Source organism: Pseudoliparis swirei, chromosome 10 (assembly GCF_029220125.1).
Source record: "Pseudoliparis swirei isolate HS2019 ecotype Mariana Trench chromosome 10, NWPU_hadal_v1, whole genome shotgun sequence".
Classification (NCBI taxonomy): domain Eukaryota; kingdom Metazoa; phylum Chordata; class Actinopteri; order Perciformes; family Liparidae; genus Pseudoliparis; species Pseudoliparis swirei.
In genome coordinates, this window is record NC_079397.1 from 10,519,243 (window position 1) to 10,541,622 (window position 22,380).

Consider the following 22,380-nt stretch of genomic DNA (forward strand, 5'->3'; position numbering starts at 1 on the left):
ACGACATCACCGATCTCGCTCCCCCCCCCCCCCCCCCAAAGACACATCTGTCTGGAATCAGCCCTGTGGCTACTGCAGGATGCCATCCAGCTAATGGCTCCTCCGTCACGTCACGTGGTCCAATGTTGTTATTTTTAGAGGAGTGGAAATGAACCCAGTGCCGTATTGGAGATGCAGTATTAGCCTCCACAGGGGCCGCTGGTGAGGAGCAATATTTGCTGAACGTTTCATTAACATGTGCAAGGTGTTGAGACTTCATTTATAAACTATTTGGCCAACTTGTGTTGCAATATATCAGATTTTCCACCATGAATCTTTAAAAATATTGCTCTTGTAATTTGAATATTAAAATGTAAGCAGCTACAACACAGACTTTGCAAAATGAGCAAGACACCACTTATACATGTACATAAAAATGGGAGTTTAATTGAAACTTTTGTATAAAAAAATAGCAATATCCATCCTTTAACAGCCACAAGTCACACAGCTGAACTGAAAAGGTCGCCACAAAGAGGCTATGTGACGACTATGAAAGCCGTCCCACCCGTTGTTGAGCTTTCCGTTGAACTCGTAACTGACGGGACGAAGAGCAGATGGATTTCTCCATTTTTAAAGTAGTTAAATAACATTCAAATGCTCTTTTTCGAATTTAAGTAAACTTGTTTTATTCTGTTTTACATAGACAACTGCTTCAGTGCATCCTCCACGTCTCAAAAAAAAAAAAAAAGTTGAAATGTAAAAATAAGTTATAGGAATGCAAACCAAAGGCCAAGTCGGATATGCAAAGTTTTGAGGGGATTTTTAAGCATGAAAAATAAATAAATAAATAGCCACAGAGTGTGGAATGTCTACATGTTTACAAATAAATTAAATGCAAACAGGGAGGAAAAAAATAATGTACACACACAAAATATATATATAAACAGGTTGTACAATATTTGTTGAAAAAATACAAATACATCATTGAGACCATGAATATTGCATTGATTGTGCATTTCACACCCCAAACCCTGAGGGAGACCAGGGGCGGGGGCCATGTAGTGTCAAGCAGTGAGATGGCAGGAGGAAAAAATAAGAAGTCAAGAGGGCCAAACACCCCGCAAAGGGGGCGGGAAGGAGAACTCTGTGTGTGTGTGTGTGTGTTGACATTTTGTAGACATTCAGAAAAGACAGGATCCAGTTTCCAAACACCTGTTCAGGCTATAGAGTGAGTGAGCAGCGTTAAAGAGAGCGACACAGAGTTGAGTCGAGTGTTTTTCAAGTATTCCATTGTCAGGAAGAGCTCCGCCTCCTTCTCTCCGATCTAATGCTATCTTAGCCTCTCGGCTTTGGGGCTGGTTGGCTCACAGTGATGGAGAGGGGGGGGAAAACATTTTGTTTTTAAAACCACAGCCTAACTCCCGCCCTCTTTCCATCACGGCACAGGCAACGTAGTAGCCACCAGGCCATAGGCAAATCCCCCAAAAAACAGTTGTTGTTGTTGATGATGATGATGATGAAAGGCCAGCCCCCTTCCTCTCGAGAAAAGCAGCTTTCCAAAAAAAAGGCACTACAAAATCAAAAACATTTAAATAAAAAGGTTTTCTCCACGCTCTATGAGAGCAGCCTTGTCTGAATGGGCCTTGCCAGCTGCATAAATTAACCTACTAACAAAAACGAGTAAAATGAAAAAAAAGGTAAAAAGAGGGGTAAATAAATAGTGCTGGTAAGACCACCCAAACAGAAAAAATTTTCCCGATTAGGAAACGAGTATAATTAACTGGGGGGAAAATAAGATGAGGAAGAACAAATAGTAATAAATTAGAAATTCCCTACAAAAGAGGAAAAGTAAAGTATATTTTTCTTGCCGGACCGGCTGTGACAAGTCGGACTGCCGACCTCGAGTCTTCACCCCCCCCCCCCCCCTCGCCACAAAGTCTTTTGGGTCCATCAGAGCCGCCCTCAGAGGCTCTCCTTGCTCGAGCTCGTGCTTGACGAAGAGTCTGTGTTGATGGTCCTGAGGCGGATCTCGCTGGCGGCCGGCTCCTCTTGTGACTTTGGGGATTCCGTTGTCGTCGTCGTCATCGGCGTCGTCGTCGATGTCGTCGCGCTCATCCAGGGGTGATCGCAAATCTGCTCCATGGTGGGCCGGTCCGAGGGCCGCAGGGCCAGGCACCACTTGATCAGCTGCTGGCACTCTGGAGTGAGGAGGCGGAGACAGTGTCAGGATGAGAGGCTCTGACCGGTGTGTGTGTCTACAACATCCTGGTGTGTCTTTGGTATCTAAGGTTAAAACAATTAAATAATCTCACTCTAATCACGTTTGTTATTAAAATCATAAATCTCTATTAAAGTTATTTTAGCGGGTAATCCATTACGGCTGTGACACAATTCATAATGTAGTCGAACCAGGATGTGGATCTGGGGCTGTACCGGTTGCTGTGGCTAGAGGGCAACAGCATCAATGAGTGTGTGTGTGTGTGTGCGTGTGTGTGTGGTGGACTCACCAGCTGAAACTCGCCTCCTGAAGTACAGTCTCCCTCGGAGGATCTCGTCGTCCTGCTCAAAGGGGATGTCTCCGCACACCATGTCGTACAGCAGCACGCCTAGCGACCACACCGTTGCCGAGCGACCGTGGTATCTGTGGAAGCGGATCCACTCTGGTGGGCTGTACACTCTGGTACCTAAAATAACAAAAATATAGAAAAATGGGAGAGGTTAGAAAAGTGTGGAGGTGAGTGATGATGTCTGTATTATATAAATATAGTATGAACCGGTGAAAAAGGAGCCATCAGTCGGGCATAACAGAGACTCGAGAGGGAACCAGTGTTTGAAATATGGGAACAGCAGAGCGTCTGTATAAAACACTTTTTTTTAATAAAAAAAGTGCCTGTGTCTAAAATGGCTGAGTCACTGCACAAATGCTTTCCATCTTCTTTTAGCCACCAATCACAAACTGGGTGACCCGCCTGCGTCTTGTCCCTCCCTCTCTCTCTCTTTTCCTCCTCCCTCCGGGAGGGAGGGAGGGAGCTTGGAAACCAGAAAAAACAAAAAAAGTGAGCCCATCACGTGAAGCGACGACTCGGGTTTCACAACAAACAGATGTTACGTGGCGCTGACCTAAGACCCACAAACTATGACTGTTACTCAAGCTTTACTAACACAATAACAACCTGAAAGAGAAAAGAACTCTCCGGCTCACCAGGATGAGTCACAGATAAGATAACAAATAATTAAAAAAAACAGCCGCTGAGAGCCATGCGTGTGACTCCACAACAACGAGCTGCGCACACGTAACGGATCAATCCTAAATAAAAAAACTATAACAAAATCGTATGGCAGCATCGATTCTCACATCCGGGATATTTGACCATCCGCGAGGAAAACACTCAACCCAAAACAGCCCACTGCGTCACAGGCTCGTGAACGCCTCCGTGTCTGAATATAGCAGCGCGGAGCATCAAGGGCGCACGCAACCCCCAGCCCACACCGACGGGCGCGCGCGTGACATCCACAAAACAAAACAAAATAACCTGAACTAACCCACATCGGGCGTTGATAATAAAGCAGTAAAAAAAAGACATTAAAAAATTTATTTTTTTAAAAAGGCACGCGGGCGAGGTGGCGGCCGCTTACCGTCGAAATCGGTGTACACGGTGTCCTTGAGGAGCGCTCCCGAGCCAAAGTCAATGAGCTTCAGCTCCCCGGTGCGCAGGTCCACAAGCAGGTTCTCGTCCTTGATGTCCCGGTGCACCACGCCGCAGCTGTAGCAGTGACGCACCGCCTCCAGCACCTGGCAGAAGAAGCCCCGGGCCGTGTCCTCGTCCAGGGCGCCCTTCTCCGTGATGAAGTCGAAGAGGTCCTTGACGAGCTCCGGCCTCTCCATGACGATCAGCCAGCCGTCCGCGCGCTCGTAGTAGTCCAGCATCTTGATCACACCGCGAAACGTGGAGCTGACCTTCTTGAGCAGCAAGATCTCCAGAGGCACCATTGAGCCGTTCTGTGGCCACAACAAGGAGAGAGATAAAGGGATTATTATTAAAATACGTTCTTAATATACGCCGAGGGGGGAATGCAAAGACATTCCGCCTTCAAACACCACAACACCACCCACCCCCAACCGGCAGCAGGCGTGGTGTGTGTGCGTGTGTGTGTGGGGGTGGGGGGGGGGGGACCAAAACAAACCACACATACACACAGATCGGGGATGACTACTTACATGTGTGCCCCACTCGGTCACCCTCTCCTTTGCCACATGTTTCACAGCCACCTGAAATAAAACATAAAATAAAAATAAAAGATTCGTAAGGAAACAGTGAGACGCCTTCCCCGGCTCTCATGGCAGCACGAGACCAAAACACACGCACACACCGACCCCCCCCTCACAGTTCTCACCAGTGCGCCATCGGAGATGCGGCTGCCGGCGTACACAGTCCCGAACCCCCCGCTGCCCAGCACGGAGCCCACCTGGTAGACCTTCTCGAAAGGCTCCTTCTCCACTTTGACTGCAGGTGAAAAGGGAGGAACGGGTTGAGAACGAGGAGATGTAGTAACACCGCGCGAGGTCCGGGGCTGTCCGCGTCCTCCAAATACACCAAACCAAGTAAATAAACGATGCTCAACCACAGCTGGTTTATACATTAAGTGTTACGATGGAGAGGAGGATGAGGAGGTAGAGTCCAATAACGGCAACTTACCGGGCTGGAGCTGTATTTTCACTGGTAGGTGGTCCATACTTGAAGGGTTGCAAATGTGCGAAAATGAACCAAACTTTGACAACAACATATTCCCGCTGAACAAGCCGACGGAGACGTGCGTAGATCCCCGAGTCACTCCGGTGAAAAGTCCGCGGAACAAAACGCAGTCCGGAGAGAGAGAGAGTGAGAGAGGGCGATGTGCACGATGGACGCAGAGCGTCTTCTCGAGAGGGCGACGTGTGTAAATATATATAAATATATATCCAGTCCAGCAGTGCGCCAACTCCGCCGCGCCGCGCCCGTCTAAAGTCGCCTCACGACCGCGAAGTCGTAAACCGTCTCCCGGAGAAGCGGCATGGAACCGGACTTTTTTTTGAAGTCTCGACTCAAGCACGGTAAACGAAAACAGTCCTCTGGAGAGAGAGAGATACACGTACACACACAACCGGACGCTCCGATGCGCGCGGTGGCCGTATCAACAGTGGAGTGAGATTAAAGGGGCCTCCGCTGCGTGTTGTTATCCCGAAGAGTGGCCGCTGTCTGAGCTTTGGCGCGGTCTCCCTGAGCCAATATTTTGACATGCAGTGGGACTGAGGTATCCCTCCGCGACCAACACAAGTCGACACGCTTCTTTAACTCTGGCGCAAATTCGCCATTTTTACCCTCAACACACATTAACACGAATGCACTCGGCACGTGTTATAATTTTGGTCGCAGTTTTATTCGAATGTAAAGTCCGAATGTGTGTTTCCCCCGCGCACTACTTTCTCATAGTACGAGACGCCCAAGAATCCCTTGTCTGGGAGCTTTGAGCTGCGTTCACGAGCGCTCGGAAACGACGACCAATTAGATGTCGTATATAAATACCGTGTTACGTAGTTGGACCAATCCGGGAGCAGTTGTTATAATGAAGCCGGCATTTGATTTGAGCGCACGTGGCGGCAATTCTGAGTTGCTTCTCCCCTCCCCTTTCCACCGCAGCTCTGCAGAGAGAGTGAGAGAGAGAGAGAGAAAGAGAGAGAGAGGGAGAGAAAGATATGCTGCCATTTGGAGAGTAAGCAATACAAATGATTTCAAATTACACAAAATATACCAAAATCAGACGTAAAAAGAAATACAAGTTAATATGGCCTCCTAGAAACGGCCTAAATGGTAATTTAAGAGCTGTCTAAAAAGATCAATAAAAACAAACAACTCAATGAGGCTCATAAAAAGCATCAGAGCCAAAAGTTAATAAGCATTCCCAAGGATGAGCGCAAGAGGCCACATTACACACGGGTGAGTATTTAATTGATGACACATTAGGACACTATGTCATCACGCCGACCATGGAGACGAAACGGACACAATAAACAGAATCCGACGGCCAAGGTTTGGTGAAGCCAGCTGTTCCATACATATCTGATATGACCTTGGCTCTTTGGTAAACTCTCCACCTTTCTGCTACCTCTGATAACCTGCATGTATGTCTGCATGTGTGTGTGTGTGTGTGACAACTAACCAAACAGAAGAGAGTCAGAGAGTTCAAGGGAACCTTATCTTGCTTATAGGCCTGCTTACTGCAAAGTTATGTAAATGTAGACACACACACACACACAGAGACACACTGTCTGCAGAAGTAAAAGTCTGTGTGCTAACACGGCTCCGTGTTTGTCGTGCATTGTCGTCACTCACACAAGTTGGGAAGATGCACGGTGCATGCATGTACTCAGACGTGAAGTATTTGCATTTTGAGGGATCCACTTCTATCTACGTACAGAGTGTGTGAGGCCGTATCTCAAGGGCTTGATTGTCTTTCATCTTGTAAAATATTTGCATAAAGGAAAAAGAGTTCAATGGTTTATTTGACTAAGCTTCAAATAAAATGTCTTCAACCCTGCAGCAGTGTGAGCAACAGTCACTCACTATGGGAAAAGAAGAAAAAAACACCGCCTCTCCTGCGTGATCATTGGGTGGTCAGACATTGTGTCTCTGACCCTTCTCAGATCATTTGTCTAATCACTTGCAATAATGTACCTCTTTGTTTTTATTTTTAATATTCCTTTATTCCACATTTCTTTCGGAAGCTGAATCTTCTGCACAGACAGATCAGCTCGGGTGAATTTGAAATCGGTACGCCGGATGCAGTTATCGGCGTGAGTTTTTTTTTATTTCTCCGGCTCTTAACCAAAACCGGTCGCTCCTCATTTGCACTCCATTGTCGAGTGTCACTTCACGTGTACTCACTCTCTCTCAGCTCCGGAGGACACCGTGTTATTGCAGTGAGAGGTATGAAAGGAATGCGTCTGTAGTCTCTGTCCTCCACCAGTAAGATGAAACAGGTGTCCCTGAATCACATGCAGGGCAGCCCCTCGGTGTGGTATGTTGGAGTAGGATGGGCCGAAAAGGTGTAGCGGCTGGAAGGATATCGAGTGGCGTCTCCGTGATAGATTTGTGTCCTGTCCGGGGAGGGTGGTGTTTACTGCCTTTCACCCAGTGCATTCTGGGACAGCCATCACACCATCCTGGATTTGAGAAAAAAAATACGATGGATGGATAAAAATACGACTCGTCATCACTCCTCTTTTACACAAACACACACACAAACCCATCTGCATGGCACCTCGGGCAATCTTTATGACAACTCACTTCACCCCCCCCCCCACCCCACCCACCCACACCACACACTAAATAATGCATTCATCACACAGTATGGATCCCACAAGTGTCCGAGTGTATTATGAATCGATAAATCAAGGTTTAACAAGACTTTGCCCCGAACAAGGACCAGTAGAATGACTAAGTCTTCCCGACTGTAATCACGTTTCTCTCTTGATGGGATTGAACCAGTGCCAGCGGCCAACCAGATTTGCTGACAGGAGACGCAACCAGCAGTTTTGCCGTGGCTTCCTATATGAACACGTTCAATGCAGTTGTTCACAGCTCTCATGGGAAATCATCATCGGGGCTTTTTATTTATGTCCCCCAATCCTTTGATCTGTGTATGTAGCGGAAACGCCGAAGGGAGGGAGCCAAAGAAAAATGGCCTCTGGCCCGTTGACGAGCTGTCATTGTCCACCCTGCTCCTTCTCGCTTCTCATTCTTCATTTCCCGCTTCCACCCCCTCCCCTACCTCTCTTTTTTTTCTCTCCGCGTGCCTGGGATGCCTCCCGTTTTCTTTTGCTCTAATTACGGCCTCAGTAAACTGTGTCAGAGAGCCGAAATAGTTTTAATGAGGGGGTCCGGCTGCGTTTGCATCTGTAATTTAATGGGTTTCATGGGGGACACATAAAAACCACACGCACCAGAGGGTACGCGACCACATCACAGCCGCGGGGTCGGCCGAGGTTATTCTTAGCCCCATCGCGCTCGTCCGGTGGCAGCCGCATCATTTTGGTAAGCCGCTGATTGAAATCGATCCAGCTTGGTTGAAGCTGGTGCTCTTTGCCGGGGAAATCTGAGGGCCTGGATTTGTCGTGCGTTGTGCAGGGTGTGTGAGGACATGCAATGTATTATGTTCTCTACTGGCAAAGTTTACTGTAGTCCATATGAAAGGGCGCACTGCTTCAGAGATTACCTGGCTAAAGAGCCCTGCGTGCACTATGCGAGGCAGATTAGCGAGAATAAACACAAGTCGACGTCACAAAAATAGTGACCTTTGACCTTTGAGAGTCCAAAGTGGAGGAAGCTCGAGCCTATTAGTTGTGTCCCACCGTCCGCTTTTATTTAATCCTCCTCTGGAAGAGGAACTGCTTCACAAATGAACAATGGCTTGCAAAAGGTTATGAGAGGCGTTGGTACAAGTATGTGTTTGAATAGAATACGCACACTTAATATCTCGATAGGGATACCTCTCCTCGGATATCCAAATGCAGTCCCCAGCAGCGTAACTGTGAAAACATAGTGAGAATATACATATATTAAAATTGATTTTCCTTTGAGGGGCTGCCCCCTCCGCATGATGCATCAAGGCCAGATCGCTGCATGGACGACTTTCCGTGTTTCGCGTTATGTAACACTGTCAGGTCCATGTCAGCCTCGTAATCTGGTCGCAGCGTTGCATAACTGGTCATTAGCTCTTTCCACCTCATTCCCTCACACCTTCACTTTTCACCTGTTTTACAGGCCGGGGGTTCTCAACCCTTTCGGGGTCCAGGGACAGCTGACAGGGGAGAGGCTTTTCCAAGAACCTCCTCATGAGGCCAAACCTAAACGCGTCTGATTAGTGAAAAGGAGACACACATTTAAATTTAAACCATATAAATACTACTTTGTTTTTCCCTGATACTCCGAGTGCTTCGTCATCACATGTCGCTGAAGCTCGGCTGGCTTTCATGGCTTCGTTCGCTCGCCGCTGAAGACACGCGACGCATCCCGGCCCCCCTGTGTTGTTCACAGCAAAACCAAATTTGTGATGTTTTCCTATTCTCTTAATTTAGCTAGTTTGATTTTGCCGTCGCTGAGTCCAATTTTGTTCCATGCTCGCCAGTTGGCTAGATTGCTAATAAGCCAAGCTGGGCAGGATTGGTTCATTGCACCTGGTTGAAGTGGCTGATTAAACGTTTTTTTAATCTCTCGCTTATTTTTTTCTCCAACTCCCTAGCAGAGTCCTCCAACCACACTTTGACAATCGCTGTTTCAGGCCAAATAGTTTTTTCCTGACCATTTACGCAGGATATTTTGCCTTCGTTCATTTTTCAAGAAGAATATTTACTCTAGATGTAGTCCACTGTTAACAAAGGGAGTGATAGCCCGCGGTCATACGAGTGTGCATGTGTGGGCGTGTGTGTATTCTCTGCGCCAACCAGCCAGACAGGAAGTCATATGAGGCAAAATCCTGGGATGAAAAATAGGAGTTTTTATATTGTATTAGATAACATTTATAGCTGTGAAATGTATATTTGTTTTCTGGGCACGTTACCTTCTCTATATAACGATATTTAGATTATTGTTAAGAGTTATTCGCATTAATGTTATGCCAACATGTGGCAGCTCATTGACGTCCTCATTGACACTATGACTGGCAATTAAGCCCTAAAGCTGTAGCTAAGACTTGTCTTTCCAGCACACACACATTACACACTCATCTATGCACACACACACACACACACATCTTGTTTCTTCGCAAGATTGTTCTTTCCCTGAAACTTTTATTTTTTTATTCTAAAAACATGCGTATTCGCCGAGCTCGTCGGTATGGGAGCGCTCTGTTCCCTGTGTGCACATGGTCAGCGTGTATGTGCGCATGTCCTGGTGTCGGCATAAATACCGCAAAGAGGGGACAGAACAGGCTGCAGGGCGAGTGTAGGAGATTTCATAAAAACAAACCACACTTGATCATTTGGATAGGAACAAGCTTTTATTGCGTTATGTGAAGTTTTATGTTTGAGTTTTTGCCTTTTTGAGTTTACGATGTCAAACTGCTGGCAAGCCGCCCAACTCGGGAATGAGCTAGTAAAACCTTTTGCAGTAGGAAAGATTAGCACAGTTTTGATGGACAAATTCAAAACAGGTGCTAGTTTTCATTGCCGTTTCTCTAATAGGGTCTCCTTGGGCTACCATGTGGACGCAATTTGAGCCATCAAAGCGACGCTGTAAGTTTGACATAAACGGTTTACATTCATAATGGAGTTTTCACCTCTTATCCTTATTAAGAGAGTGTTATTACCAGTCAATAATCACTTTCGAAGTCTATTGCTTCAACCGTTTTAGAAATCTTCCCCCAAGCAGCTGCGTTGGCGGTTAATCCTCAGTGCAGAGCAGCCGTATATATACCATCCTCATGCTCTATACATGAAAGTTTCAGCTAAGTGCTCCACTTCCCTTCAGCGACTTGATCCATTTAACTGCCCATCCCTGTCTTAAGAGGATACTGAGACCAAAGCCTTAAATCCCCGAGGCCGGAGATGGTCCACGGAGCTCTCATCGTAGCCCTGCGTGTTCAAGATATAAGACAGAGTTACTTCTTCACTCTAATGAGCTGAATCTAGGTAAAGACCATTATCTTTTCTTTCTTCTTTTAAAAAAAATGTTTCCACTTTGAAACAAAGGATGGGATGTGGATGAAAAGAAACAGAAGAGCATTTGTTTGTGTGTGGTTTAAGTCAAAGGGGTCCTTGGTGTTTTTGTACTTTCGGTTCTGAATGTTCTGATATGGTGCGATGATAAGCTTTGACACCATGATGGGAATATTGAACGGCGCTGCAGAAATGCAAGAGGTGAATACGGCAGTACTGGAAATATTAGATATTGTATGGCAGTTGTTGTAAGTTGTATTTAAAGCTCTATATATAATTATTGTGGATGCATTATAGACAACTTAAACACAAATAAGGGATTCGGAATAACTGCAGATCTAGAAAAATCTTTAACAAACACAAAAAAAACTTGATACATTTTAATCAAATTTTTTGTTTCTGTCTGTTTACACTGCAGGGGTGCTCAATACGTCGATCGCGATCGACCGGTCGATCGCGGCGACCTGCCAGTCGATCGCGGCGTTGTATGGTAGATCGCATGACCTAAAAAAAAATTGGCCCGCCCCCCTGTTACTTTCTCTCTGGCGCCACATTACAGCAGCAGCATGTCATTTATGTCTCTACGTGTCGCGTTAACAGTCCTCTGCCCGCCGTCTCGTGCACCGCGGAGCTCCGACACCGGTTTGCGCGCATCGGGACGGAGCAAAAAAAAAGTCACTAGGCTGCCTGGTCAGCAGTCTGTGCCCACACAGACACACACACACACACACACACACACGCAAACAAACCCACACATAATTAAGCTGCTCATACATACACACGAGCGAAATGCAGCTATACAATTCACGGTGCTTTATTGTTGCTATCTTCCTTTGCTGTGGTCATAACTTATTCCCCGGCGTGGCTAATAGCCACATGTCATTGCGGTGGTCACATTATTTCGCTCTAGTCCATAGGCCCTGGTGTTATGACATAGTGACAATAGGGCCTAAAGCAGCTGCAGATCCCCTGGCCGCGACACCTATGACACCCTGACAATAAAAAGGTCCCCCCCTGCCCCTCCCCCGAGGCTCGGACCCTTCACACCTGAGCGCCCACGCTGAAATGAACTAAGCTGTGAGCGGAGAATGGAGACGAGGAGACCGAATGATCAGGTCTTTAAGCTCAGTCGAGGTTAACATGATCAGGGTAATTAAAAGGTGTAAGGTGGGAGTGTGATTGGCAGCTTATCACCACTCCATGCTAAAGAGAAGGAGGAGGTTTAGACTCCTATGGATGAACAGACCAATTCCCTTTTAGATGGCACATGTGTGTGTGTGTGTGCAATGAACAACGATGTGATCCAGGGAAACGAGAATAAATAAAGGCGTTCGAGAAGAGGAAAATATTTTGTTATCTCTTTAAGTTTAATGAAAAAAAAGAATACAAATAGCACCCGTGTTTTATTGATTTTAAGCAACAATTTTGGATCGCTTCTCCAACTTAAAACATAAAGATTGAAAGAAGAAATCGAAGCATCAGAGGCCAAGATATTCTGACTGTGGGTCCAGCTCCAAAAACACTGGATTCTACAGTAAACTACAGAGTGATACTCCTGAAGATGAGCAAACTGGGTACAACCGTGACGGGGCCTTTAAGAGGACCGAGAGCATCTGAGGAATCTCAACATTGAAAAGGAACAGAGGAAGGTCCTTCACTAGAAACCGTTCCATCCGGTCTTCTGGGCTCTGATAACCGATTAGCATAATTACCTTTGCATTGAAAAGACACACTCCCTCGGCGATTCTCGCCAAAACCGCACAAGACACACACACACACACACACACACACACAAGTGGGAGGTAATGAGAATTAATCGAGAGGCCTCCGCACGTGGAAATGCCTCCCAGCGATGGCCCCGACTAATTGCATGCCGATGGGCTTAGCGTGCTCAGTAGTTTGAAATCGATACTCCCCCTCGGCCCTAATTGGTTAGCGTTTGCGTTGTAATCACAACTTCCCCAACCGCCGCCGCGTTGAAGATAACACGTTGTGCTCATTGAATAATGATACGCAACATGTCCGATTACTTCCTGTGGACATAATGAGCTTTTCGCCCGTCAATAAATGGCGCGTGTAATTTCATCATCATCATCATCATCATCGCGTCATCATCATCGCCGTGTGATAACGAAATTCTTCAGATACGTATCGCTCCGGATGATGGGAGAGGACAATGTCAGCGTTGTTCAAAGAATAAATGACCACACCTATATTTGTTGAACACCAATTATAGTTAATTAGCAAATATTTGTACGGTAAATAATTAATCCCTGTGTTTCCTTCTGGGCAGAGTAGGCATCGACCACAAGCGCAGCTAAAGGTGGCGGATTATTTCATTAAAAAATTATTCAGAACGCAGCACAACGTTATTCTGGTTTCCCGCAGAAGAAACTTCGTCTCCAGCGCCTGTTGGAGGCAAATGAGGCAAACAGCGTGTCGTGGTGGTGGTGGTGGTGGTGTGGTGGTGGTGGGGGGGTGATACATAGAGGAAGAGTGAGGTAACAGGTATGCATCGTTAAAGTAAATGTCATGTTAAGGCTAGCGACTGTTCGTGCCCCTGTTGAACACCTACGTGACCTTTAGACTCTGCCGAGTCTTACGAGAGACAATATGCAAATATGCAAATACGTGGCTCTCTCTCTTTCCGTTCCTCGTTCCTGTCTCTTTCTCGGATTGGTTCTAGAAAAAAAATTTGAGGTAATTACGGCCGGGAGGAACGCCGCCGAGAAGCAGAGTGAGAAGCCGTGCGTCGCATGGCGACCGCCACGTGTTGATTCTTCTTCTTCTTTTAAAGCGAGGAGGAATCCTTTCGAAAGAACACCTGTAAGTAGAAGCCCCCCCCCGCCCCCCTCCCCTACAACGTATCTATTCATTGCCACGCTCTCCTTTTTTTTGCACAGCCTTTTTTTTCCTCACTGTTCGAGTCACACCTTCTCATCTCCTTCGCTCCTCACCTCTGAATTTTGGTCTCACTCTCTCTCCTGTTTGCTTCCTTCCTTACCCACAGGTGTTTACCGGAGAGCACCAAACCTAGAAGAACAGAGTGCAAGACAGCGTTAAGTTCCACGAGTTTGACTCTCATTAGGCCCATTTTTCAACCAAATAAAAAACTCCTTTCCGGTCGTTGAGTTTTGACTTTTGGCAAAGCATGAAATGCATTTAGTCGGTTACTGATTCGGAAAAGAACGTGTTCGGGTTCCTGGAAGTGTTCCTGTGGTAGAGATGACGTCAAAGATGTGGAATGCTGACATAGTTGTGTTTATGCAGAAGGAATTTGGCACACCTGCTTTTGCAGGAGCCCTTCTGGAAGTATCCCTAATTTCCCATTCCTGACATTTCAGAACATCCCAAGCAAAATGTCGACAAAGCCAAACATTTTAATTCACCTTTCAATTTTTATATCATGGTATTCGTATATAAAATACACTGAATAGACTCCTCTTGATACAATGGTCGGAGACTCTACAATGCAAGAGTAATGTAGTATTTAATAAACAACCATGTCAAGAAGCCACTACATTGGATGTATTTTTGTTTTGTACTTTAACACATATCTTTATTGATTTTGGCTGGAATTTAAAAAAGTTAAAGTTAAGAGTTAACTGTATTGATGAAACCAACACAGGCCTTTGAGCGTTATTCATTCAAGTGCAGAACATACTCCCTGCATTGTTTGGCTGTCGCCGGTGTTTTTCCATATTAAAATGATTTCTCTGGAACTGAGGCTCGAGTAAATGGAACTGACTGCAGATACAAATCAGAAAGTTTTAAACCAGAGCCGCAACACGAGGGTGCTTCATGACATCGAGATGCTTTTTTACCCCACTTGCCACTTCTAATTTGAGTGATGGGCAAAGCCTGCTGGGCCGGCGTGTCCTCCCCTACTCTTCCGGCTCTTTAATTGGTTCGTCAACAGGACCACTGCCTTTGTTTGTCCAAGACCCCAGAACACACACACACACACACACACACACTCGCATGCAAACATGAACATATACACACACACTCGCTCACACAAACACACTAAAACCAGTAGGGGTGTGTGACCACACTGACTGGGGGCCAACTATTTCCAGAGGCCCCCGGGTCCCTCTCAGCTGATTAGGAAACTATGATTAAGGTTATCGCAATCTTTCCACGACGGAGAACACCTTGACTTTCACGAGCTGTGTTTGTCCTTCATCAACACGGCGATGGTGTGTACATATTCCCGAAACTCACACCGCGGCGTCCAGTTTTCCATTCGGAACATGAACCACCAAAACAATCCTCCCTCTGCCATGAGTTCCAACACAGACGGCGAGTCTGGGACCAAACATTGATTTGTGGAAAAAACAATATTGGCAACGCAAGTAATGGCAGATTTTTTTTCTTCTTTTTTCCCCATAAAGGATTTTTTAGCCGTAACGGAAAAACACATGCAACATTTAGTTGAATTTGATCAAAAATACCCATTCTTGTAGGTCGGAAACCTTCTATTTAGGGATTGATATTATTAGGAGACAGGAGGCAGTCAGAAAAAGGGGGGGGGGGGGGACCTTCTTTTATCAATCTGTTTATTGCTCTTCAGATTCATATTGTATTTATATCTTTCTTTGTAGGATGTAAGACTTAAACATGCAGGTGTCAATGTGTTCGCTGAGACAGGTGACTCCTCATCATTGTTGTCCTCTGCTTACGGCGAAACCTCCACACAGAACAATCCTGTCTCTGTATCTAAGCTTTCCTTCAAGTAAAGAAAAAGAAGAAAGCAAACTGTTGGAGCTCCGACATGATAATGGAGCCCGGGGGGTGTTTTTTTTGTGGAAATCCACAGACGGGCCGAAAATGTCTCCAGTTACTTAAAAGCCATTGAAGAGTGTTTGGACAAACATAAAGTTATTTACACTGTCGTTCCCCTCCCTCTAATCTCTGAGAACACAGAATGAACCCCTGATTAAGGCTGGCTGTGACTTTCCGCTGTTTGACCACTCTTGAGGTCACTGCTCCAAGGTGACCACCGGCTTGCCGATGGATGTCCACCCCTCCCTCGGATCTTTTTCTTCTTTTTTTCCGCTGGGAACTCCGCCACATGTGCCGGTAAAGTAATAGCGGGACTCTGTGAACGTTGCATAACAGTATATACGCTAAAAACGGATCTAAGAGAGGTCACACGGCCACTTTAGTACAAAATGTCTCATTTGTCTCGAGGTATTTGGTCCTTTCTTCCTCGAGTGGAATCATTAACAGGAAAAAATTCCTTTGGTTTCATGTCACCTGTTCACTTTCAGGATATACTGACCCTGTGTATACTCACAGCATTGCTATAAGTCTGTGGAAGAATACTGTGGAAAAATACCATTTTAAAGTTATTCCACGTCGATCTACTATGAGTATCAGCACACACCCTGAAATAAAAAAACAAATATAAGTCACTGCAGTAACATAAACATAGAGCAACATACATAGATCAGCACGGTCGTGTGAAAAAGGGTCAGGAGAGGCTGGAGTGGATGAAAACATGGGAACACGGTTTCAGTCTGGAGAAAATAATCAAAATCCATCCTGACCCAAAGAGTTTTGACATGAATTGCAGACGGGTTCTGCTGACCAGTCGAAAACATCAACCCTCCTGGTAGAAGATACGGATAAATGGGAAACTGCCAAAGCCCTGAAGGCGCCGTGCAGAAAGATCTTTTAACGGCTTTAGTTCATTTAAAAAAAGGTGATGACGTTGCGATTGACTAATTTGTCATTTCCCGGAAAATGTCAATGACATAAAAATGTCAATGGTAAAAAACAATAAAGAATGTAATTTTTTGTATTGCTTTATATTATTTTAAACGAAAGAAAGTGACGTCGTGACTCAGTGGCATCACCGCCGCCCGCTCATTAAAATACGTATTCTCATATTGAAACTTCTTTTTACAATTAAAATATTTATTAACATACAGAATATCCATTGTGAGAACAATCTTGAAAGTCTATCTTTCTCATGATCAGCTCAGGTTTTTTTTTTTTCTCTCTCCAGAACATCTGCATAATTCTCCACGGTGCTAAGTTTGGCCAACACAATGGCGGACTGGACCAAATACCAGCGGTATTCATGGTGAAACGCTACACCGTGACCATAAATAAAGGCGTTCGAGAAGAGGAAAATATTTTGTTATCTCTTTAAGTTTAATGAAAAAAAAGAATACAAATAGCACCCGTGTTTTATTGATTTTAAGCAACAATTTTGGATCGCTTCTCCAACTTAAAACATAAAGATTGAAAGAAGAAATCGAAGCATCAGAGGCCAAGATATTCTGACTGTGGGTCCAGCTCCAAAAACACTGGATTCTACAGTAAACTACAGAGTGATACTCCTGAAGATGAGCAAACTGGACGTGTACAACCGGTGACGGGGCCCCTTTAAGAGGGACCGAGAGCATCTGAGGAATCTCAACATTGAAAAGGAACAGAGGAAGGTCCTTCACTAGGAAACCGTTCCATCCGGGTCTTCTGGGCCTCTCTGATAGCACCGATTAGCATAATGACCTTTTGCATTGAAAAGTCACACTCCACTCGGCCCGATTCTCGCCAAAACCGCACAAAGACACACACACACACACACACACACACACACAAGTGGGGAGGTAATGAGAATTAATCGAGAGGCCTCCGCACCAGCGTGGAAATGCCTCCTAGCGATGGCCCCGACTAATTGCATGCCGATGGGCTTAGCGTGCTCAGTAGTTTGAAATGCGATACTCCCCACCTCGGCCCTAATTGGTTAGCGTTTGCGTTGTAATCACAACTTCCCCAACCGCCGCCGCCGCCTGTTGAAGATAACACGTTGTGCTCATTGAATAATGATACGCAACATGTCCGATTACTTCCTGTGGACATAATGAGCTTTTCGCCCGTCAATAAATGGCACGTGTAATTTCATCATCATCATCATCATCATCATCATCGTCATCATCATCATCGTCGTGTGATAACGAAATTCTTCAGATACGTATCGCTCCGGATGATGGGGAGAGGACAATGCCGCGGCGTTGTTCAAAGAATAAATGACCACACCTATATTTGTTGAACACCAATTATAGTTAATTAGCAAATATTTGTACACGGTAAATAATTAATCCCTGTGTTTCCTTCTGGGCAGAGTAGGCATCGACCACAAACGCAGCTAAAGGTGGCGGATTATTTCATTAAAAAAATTATTCAGAACGCAGCACAACGTTATTCTGGTTTCCCGCAAGAAGAAACTCGTCTCCAGCGCCTGTTGGAGGCAAATGAGGCGAAGCAGCGTGTCGTGGTGGTGGTGGTGGTGGTGTTGGTGGTGGTGGTGGGGGGGGGGGGGGGGTGATACATAGAGGAAGAGTGAGGTAACAGGTATGCATCGTTAAAGTAAATGTCATGTTAAGGCTCGCAGCGACTCGTTCGTGCCCCCTGTTGAACACACGTGACCTTTCGGAGCTCTGCCGAGTCTTACGAGAGACAATATGCAAATATGCAAATACGTGGCTCTCTCTCTCTTTCCGTTCCCCGTTCCTGTCTCTTTCTCGGATTGGTTCTCGAGAAAAAAAATTTGAGGTAATTACGGCCGGGGAGGAACGCTCGCCGCCGAGAAGCAGAGTGAGAAGCCGTGCGTCGGCATGGCGACCGCCACGGTGTTGATTCTTCTTCTTCTTCTTTTTAAAGCGAGGGAGGAATCCCTTTCGAAAGAACACCTGTAAGTAGAAGCCCCCCCCCGCCCCCCTCCCCTACAACGTATCTATTCATTGCCACGCTCTCCTTTTTTTTGCACAGCCTTTTTTTTCCTCACTGTTCGAGTCACACCTTCTCATCTCCTTCGCTCCTCACCTCTGAATTTTGGTCTCACTCTCTCTTTCTCCTGTTTGCTTCCTTCCTTACCCACAGGTGTTTACCGGAGAGCACCAAACCTAGAAGAACAGAGTGCAAGACAGCGTTAAGTTCCACGAGTTTGACTCTCATTAGGCCCATTTTTCAACCAAATAAAAAACTCCTTTCTGGTAGTTGAGTTTTGACTTTTGGCAAAGCATGAAATGCATTTAGTCGGTTACTGATTCGGAAAAGAACGTGTTCGGGTTCCTGGAAGTGTTCCTGTGGTAGAGATGACGTCAAAGATGTGGAATGCTGACATAGTTGTGTTTATGCAGAAGGAATTTGGCACACCTGCTTTTGCAGGAGCCCTTCTGGAAGTATCCCTAATTTCCCATTCCTGACATTTCAGAACATCCCAAGCAAAATGGCAACAAAGCCAAACATTTATAATTCACCTTTCAATTTTTATATCATGGTATTCGTATATAAAATACACTGAATAGACTCCTCTTGATACAATGGTCGGAGACTCTACAATGCAAGAGTAATGTAGTATTTAATAAACAACCATGTCAAGAAGCCACTACATTGGATGTATTTTTGTTTTGTACTTTAACACATATCTTTATTGATTTTGGCTGGAATTTAAAAAAGTTAAAGTTAAGAGTTAACTGTATTGATGAAACCAACACAGGCCTTTGAGCGTTACTCATTCAAGTGCAGAACATACTCCCTGCATTGTTTGGCTGTCGCCGGTGTTTTTCCATATTAAAATGATTTCTCTGGAACTGAGGCTCGAGTAAATGGAACTGACTGCAGATACAAATCAGAAAGTTTTAAACCAGAGCCGCAACACGAGGGTGCTTCATGACATCGAGATGCTTTTTTACCCCACTTGCCACTTCTAATTTGAGTGATGGGCAAAGCCTGCTGGGCCGGCGTGTCCTCCCCTACTCTTCCGGCTCTTTAATTGGTTCGTCAACAGGACCCCTGCCTTTGTTTGTCCAAGACCCCAGAACACACACACACACACACACACACACACTCGCATGCAAACATGAACATATACACACACACACTCGCTCACACAAACACACTAAAACCAGTAGGGGTGTGTGACCACACTGACTGGGGGCCAACTATTTCCAGAGGCCCCCGGGTCCCTCTCAGCTGATTAGGAAACTATGATTAAGGTTATCGCAATCTTTCCACGACGGAGAACACCTTGACTTTCACGAGCTGTGTTTGTCCTTCATCAACACGGCGATGGTGTGTACATATTCCCGAAACTCACACCGCGGCGTCCAGTTTTCCATTCGGAACATGAACCACCAAAACAATCCTCCCTCTGCCATGAGTTCCAACACAGACGGCGAGTCTGGGACCAAACATTGATTTGTGGAAAAAACAATATTGGCAACGCAAGTAATGGCAGATTTTTTTTCTTCTTTTTTCCCCATAAAGGATTTTTTAGCCGTAACGGAAAAACACATGCAACATTTAGTTGAATTTGATCAAAAATACCCATTCTTGTAGGTCGGAAACCTTCTATTTAGGGATTGATATTATTAGGAGACAGGAGGCAGTCAGAAAAAAGGGGGACCTTCTTTTATCAATCTGTTTATTGCTCTTCAGATTCATATTGTATTTATATCTTTCTTTGTAGGATGTAAGACTTAAACATGCAGGTGTCAATGTGTTCGCTGAGACAGGTGACTCCTCATCATTGTTGTCCTCTGCTTACGGCGAAACCTCCACACAGAACAATCCTGTCTCTGTATCTAAGCTTTCCTTCAAGTAAAGAAAAAGAAGAAAGCAAACTGTTGGAGCTCCGACATGATAATGGAGCCCGGGGGGTGTTTTTTTTGTGGAAATCCACAGACGGGCCGAAAATGTCTCCAGTTACTTAAAAGCCATTGAAGAGTGTTTGGACACACATAAAGTTATTTACACTGTCGTTCCCCTCCCTCTAATCTCTGAGAACACAGAATGAACCCCTGATTAAGGCTGGCTGTGACTTTCCGCTGTTTGACCACTCTTGAGGTCACTGCTCCAAGGTGACCACCGGCTTGCCGATGGATGTCCACCCCTCCCTCGGATCTTTTTCTTCTTTTTTTTCCGCTGGGAACTCCGCCACATGTGCCGGTAAAGTAATAGCGGGACTCTGTGAACGTTGCATAACAGTATATACGCTAAAAACGGATCTAAGAGAGGTCACACGGCCACTTTAGTACAAAATGTCTCATTTGTCTCGAGGTATTTGGTCCTTTCTTCCTCGAGTGGAATCATTAACAGGAAAAAATTCCTTTGGTTTCATGTCACCTGTTCACTTTCAGGATATACTGACCCTGTGTATACTCACAGCATTGCTATAAGTCTGTGGAAGAATACTGTGGAAAAATACCATTTTAAAGTTATTCCACGTCGATCTACTATGAGTATCAGCACACACCCTGAAATAAAAAAACAAATATAAGTCACTGCAGTAACATAAAAATAGAGCAACATACACAGATCAGCACGGTCGTGTGAAAAAGGGTCAGGAGAGGCTGGAGTGGATGAAAACATGGTAACAAGGTTTCATTCTGGAGAAAGTAATCAAAATCCATCCTGACCCAAAGAGTTTTGACATGAATTGCAGACGGGTTCTGCTGACCAGTCGAAAACATCAACCCTCCTGGTAGAAGATACGGATAAATGGGAAACTGCCAAAGCCCTGAAGGCGCCGTGCAGAAAGATCTTTTAACGGCTTTAGTTCATTTTTAAAAAGGTGATGACGTTGCGATTGATTAATTTGTCATTTCCCGGAAAATGTCAATGACATAAAAATGTCAATGGTAAAAAACAATAAAGAATGTAATTTTTTGTATTGCTTTATATTATTTTAAACGAAAGAAAGTGACGTCGTGACTCAGTGGCATCACCGCCGCCCGCTCATTAAAATACGTATTCTCATATTGAAACTTCTTTTTACAATTAAAATATTTATTAACATACAGAATATCCATTGTGAGAACAATCTTGAAAGTCTATCTTTCTCATGATCAGCTCAGGTTTTTTTTTTTTCTCTCTCCAGAACATCTGCATAATTCTCCACGGTGCTAAGTTTGGCCAACACAATGGCGGACTGGACCAAATACCAGCGGCATTCATGGTGAAACGCTACACCGTGACCACGACGCCGGGTGACCGTGGGACTTTGCCCCAAGGTGCAAAACGCAGACGGGCATCAAAGGGACGTACGACCCGTGACAATGCATGCGCGTGCACGAGAGGGCGCACTGTATGTGCCTGCACCTGTGCATTTGTGTCTTTTTATGAGCTCATGAGCAGCGGTGTTCTCCCCCACTCAAACCGGCCCCTTCCCCCCCCCTCCCCCGTTTGCCTCATGATCAAAGCCGCTGCCGTGCCACCGCTTCGTTTGATACTCTTGCACAATAGAGCCTGTTGAGGTTTTGATTTCTTCATCCATTCAGCTCCAGAAAGGCCAGCCCTCCCCCTCCTCCAATGGGCAGTGGGGGGAGGAGAGGGTGTGTGTGTGTGTGTGTGTGGGGGGGGGGGCGCCATGGCAGGACCCTGAAAGTCCCCCCCCCCCCCCCTGCAGGACTGCATGGTTGGACTCTGGACATCGGGAGCGAAAGCTGAGCGGGCAAACTGCAAAAGGAAACATCGGGAAACAATAAGGACGAAGAGGGCAGCAAGAAACGTAATTTAACCACTTTTAAAATGAATATCAGTTCAAGTGTACTTTCACCCCAAAAAAACCTTCACCAGCAGGGCGATGGGAGGCCGAGGTCAAAGGATCGTTTCCCATTTCCTCTTCGTTGTACCTCGTATCACTCGCCTTATCTTGTTCTCATTAAAGCACCGTGGCTCTGTGTTGGTGTGGA

The 22,380-nt window shown here is 45.6% G+C and overlaps 1 protein-coding gene and 3 long non-coding RNA genes across 4 annotated transcripts; 3 read left to right on the plus strand and 1 right to left on the minus strand.

The window, feature by feature from the left end:
• Positions 1-406: 406 nt before the first annotated feature.
• Positions 407-5,361, minus strand: pim3 (Pim-3 proto-oncogene, serine/threonine kinase). Its single transcript, XM_056425326.1, has 6 exons — positions 4,677-5,361; positions 4,375-4,484; positions 4,199-4,249; positions 3,616-3,979; positions 2,487-2,663; positions 407-2,177 (listed from the first exon to the last, which is right to left on the minus strand). Exons 1-6 carry the CDS (start codon positions 4,762-4,764, stop codon positions 1,942-1,944), a joined length of 1,026 nt encoding a protein of 341 aa, XP_056281301.1. The 5' UTR covers positions 4,765-5,361; the 3' UTR covers positions 407-1,941.
• Positions 5,362-10,497: 5,136 nt separating this feature from the next.
• On the plus strand, positions 10,498-16,770 carry LOC130200606 (uncharacterized). Its single transcript, XR_008833047.1, has 3 exons — positions 10,498-10,645; positions 15,599-15,754; positions 16,686-16,770. It is a non-coding gene; the product is annotated as an uncharacterized LOC130200606 (long non-coding RNA).
• Positions 16,771-18,051: 1,281 nt separating this feature from the next.
• On the plus strand, positions 18,052-18,680 carry LOC130200605 (uncharacterized). The gene is made up of 2 exons (XR_008833046.1): positions 18,052-18,377; positions 18,566-18,680. It is a non-coding gene; the product is annotated as an uncharacterized LOC130200605 (long non-coding RNA).
• Positions 18,681-19,868: 1,188 nt separating this feature from the next.
• Positions 19,869-22,039, plus strand: LOC130200745 (uncharacterized). Its single transcript, XR_008833071.1, has 3 exons — positions 19,869-19,915; positions 20,472-20,635; positions 21,567-22,039. It is a non-coding gene; the product is annotated as an uncharacterized LOC130200745 (long non-coding RNA).
• Positions 22,040-22,380: the final 341 nt, after the last annotated feature.

Excerpts from the sequence above, each read along its gene's own strand:
- pim3 (XM_056425326.1), bottom strand. The coding sequence starts at position 4,764 with ATGTTGTTGTCAAAGTTTGGTTCATTTTCGCACATTTGCAACCCTTCA. Across the intron at positions 3,980-4,198 it reads TGACCGAGTGGGGCACACAT|AACGGCTCAATGGTGCCTCT; the intron begins GTAAGTAGTCAT and ends TTGTGGCCACAG. Across the intron at positions 2,664-3,615 it reads CGTGTACACCGATTTCGACG|GTACCAGAGTGTACAGCCCA; the intron begins GTAAGCGGCCGC and ends TTGTTATTTTAG.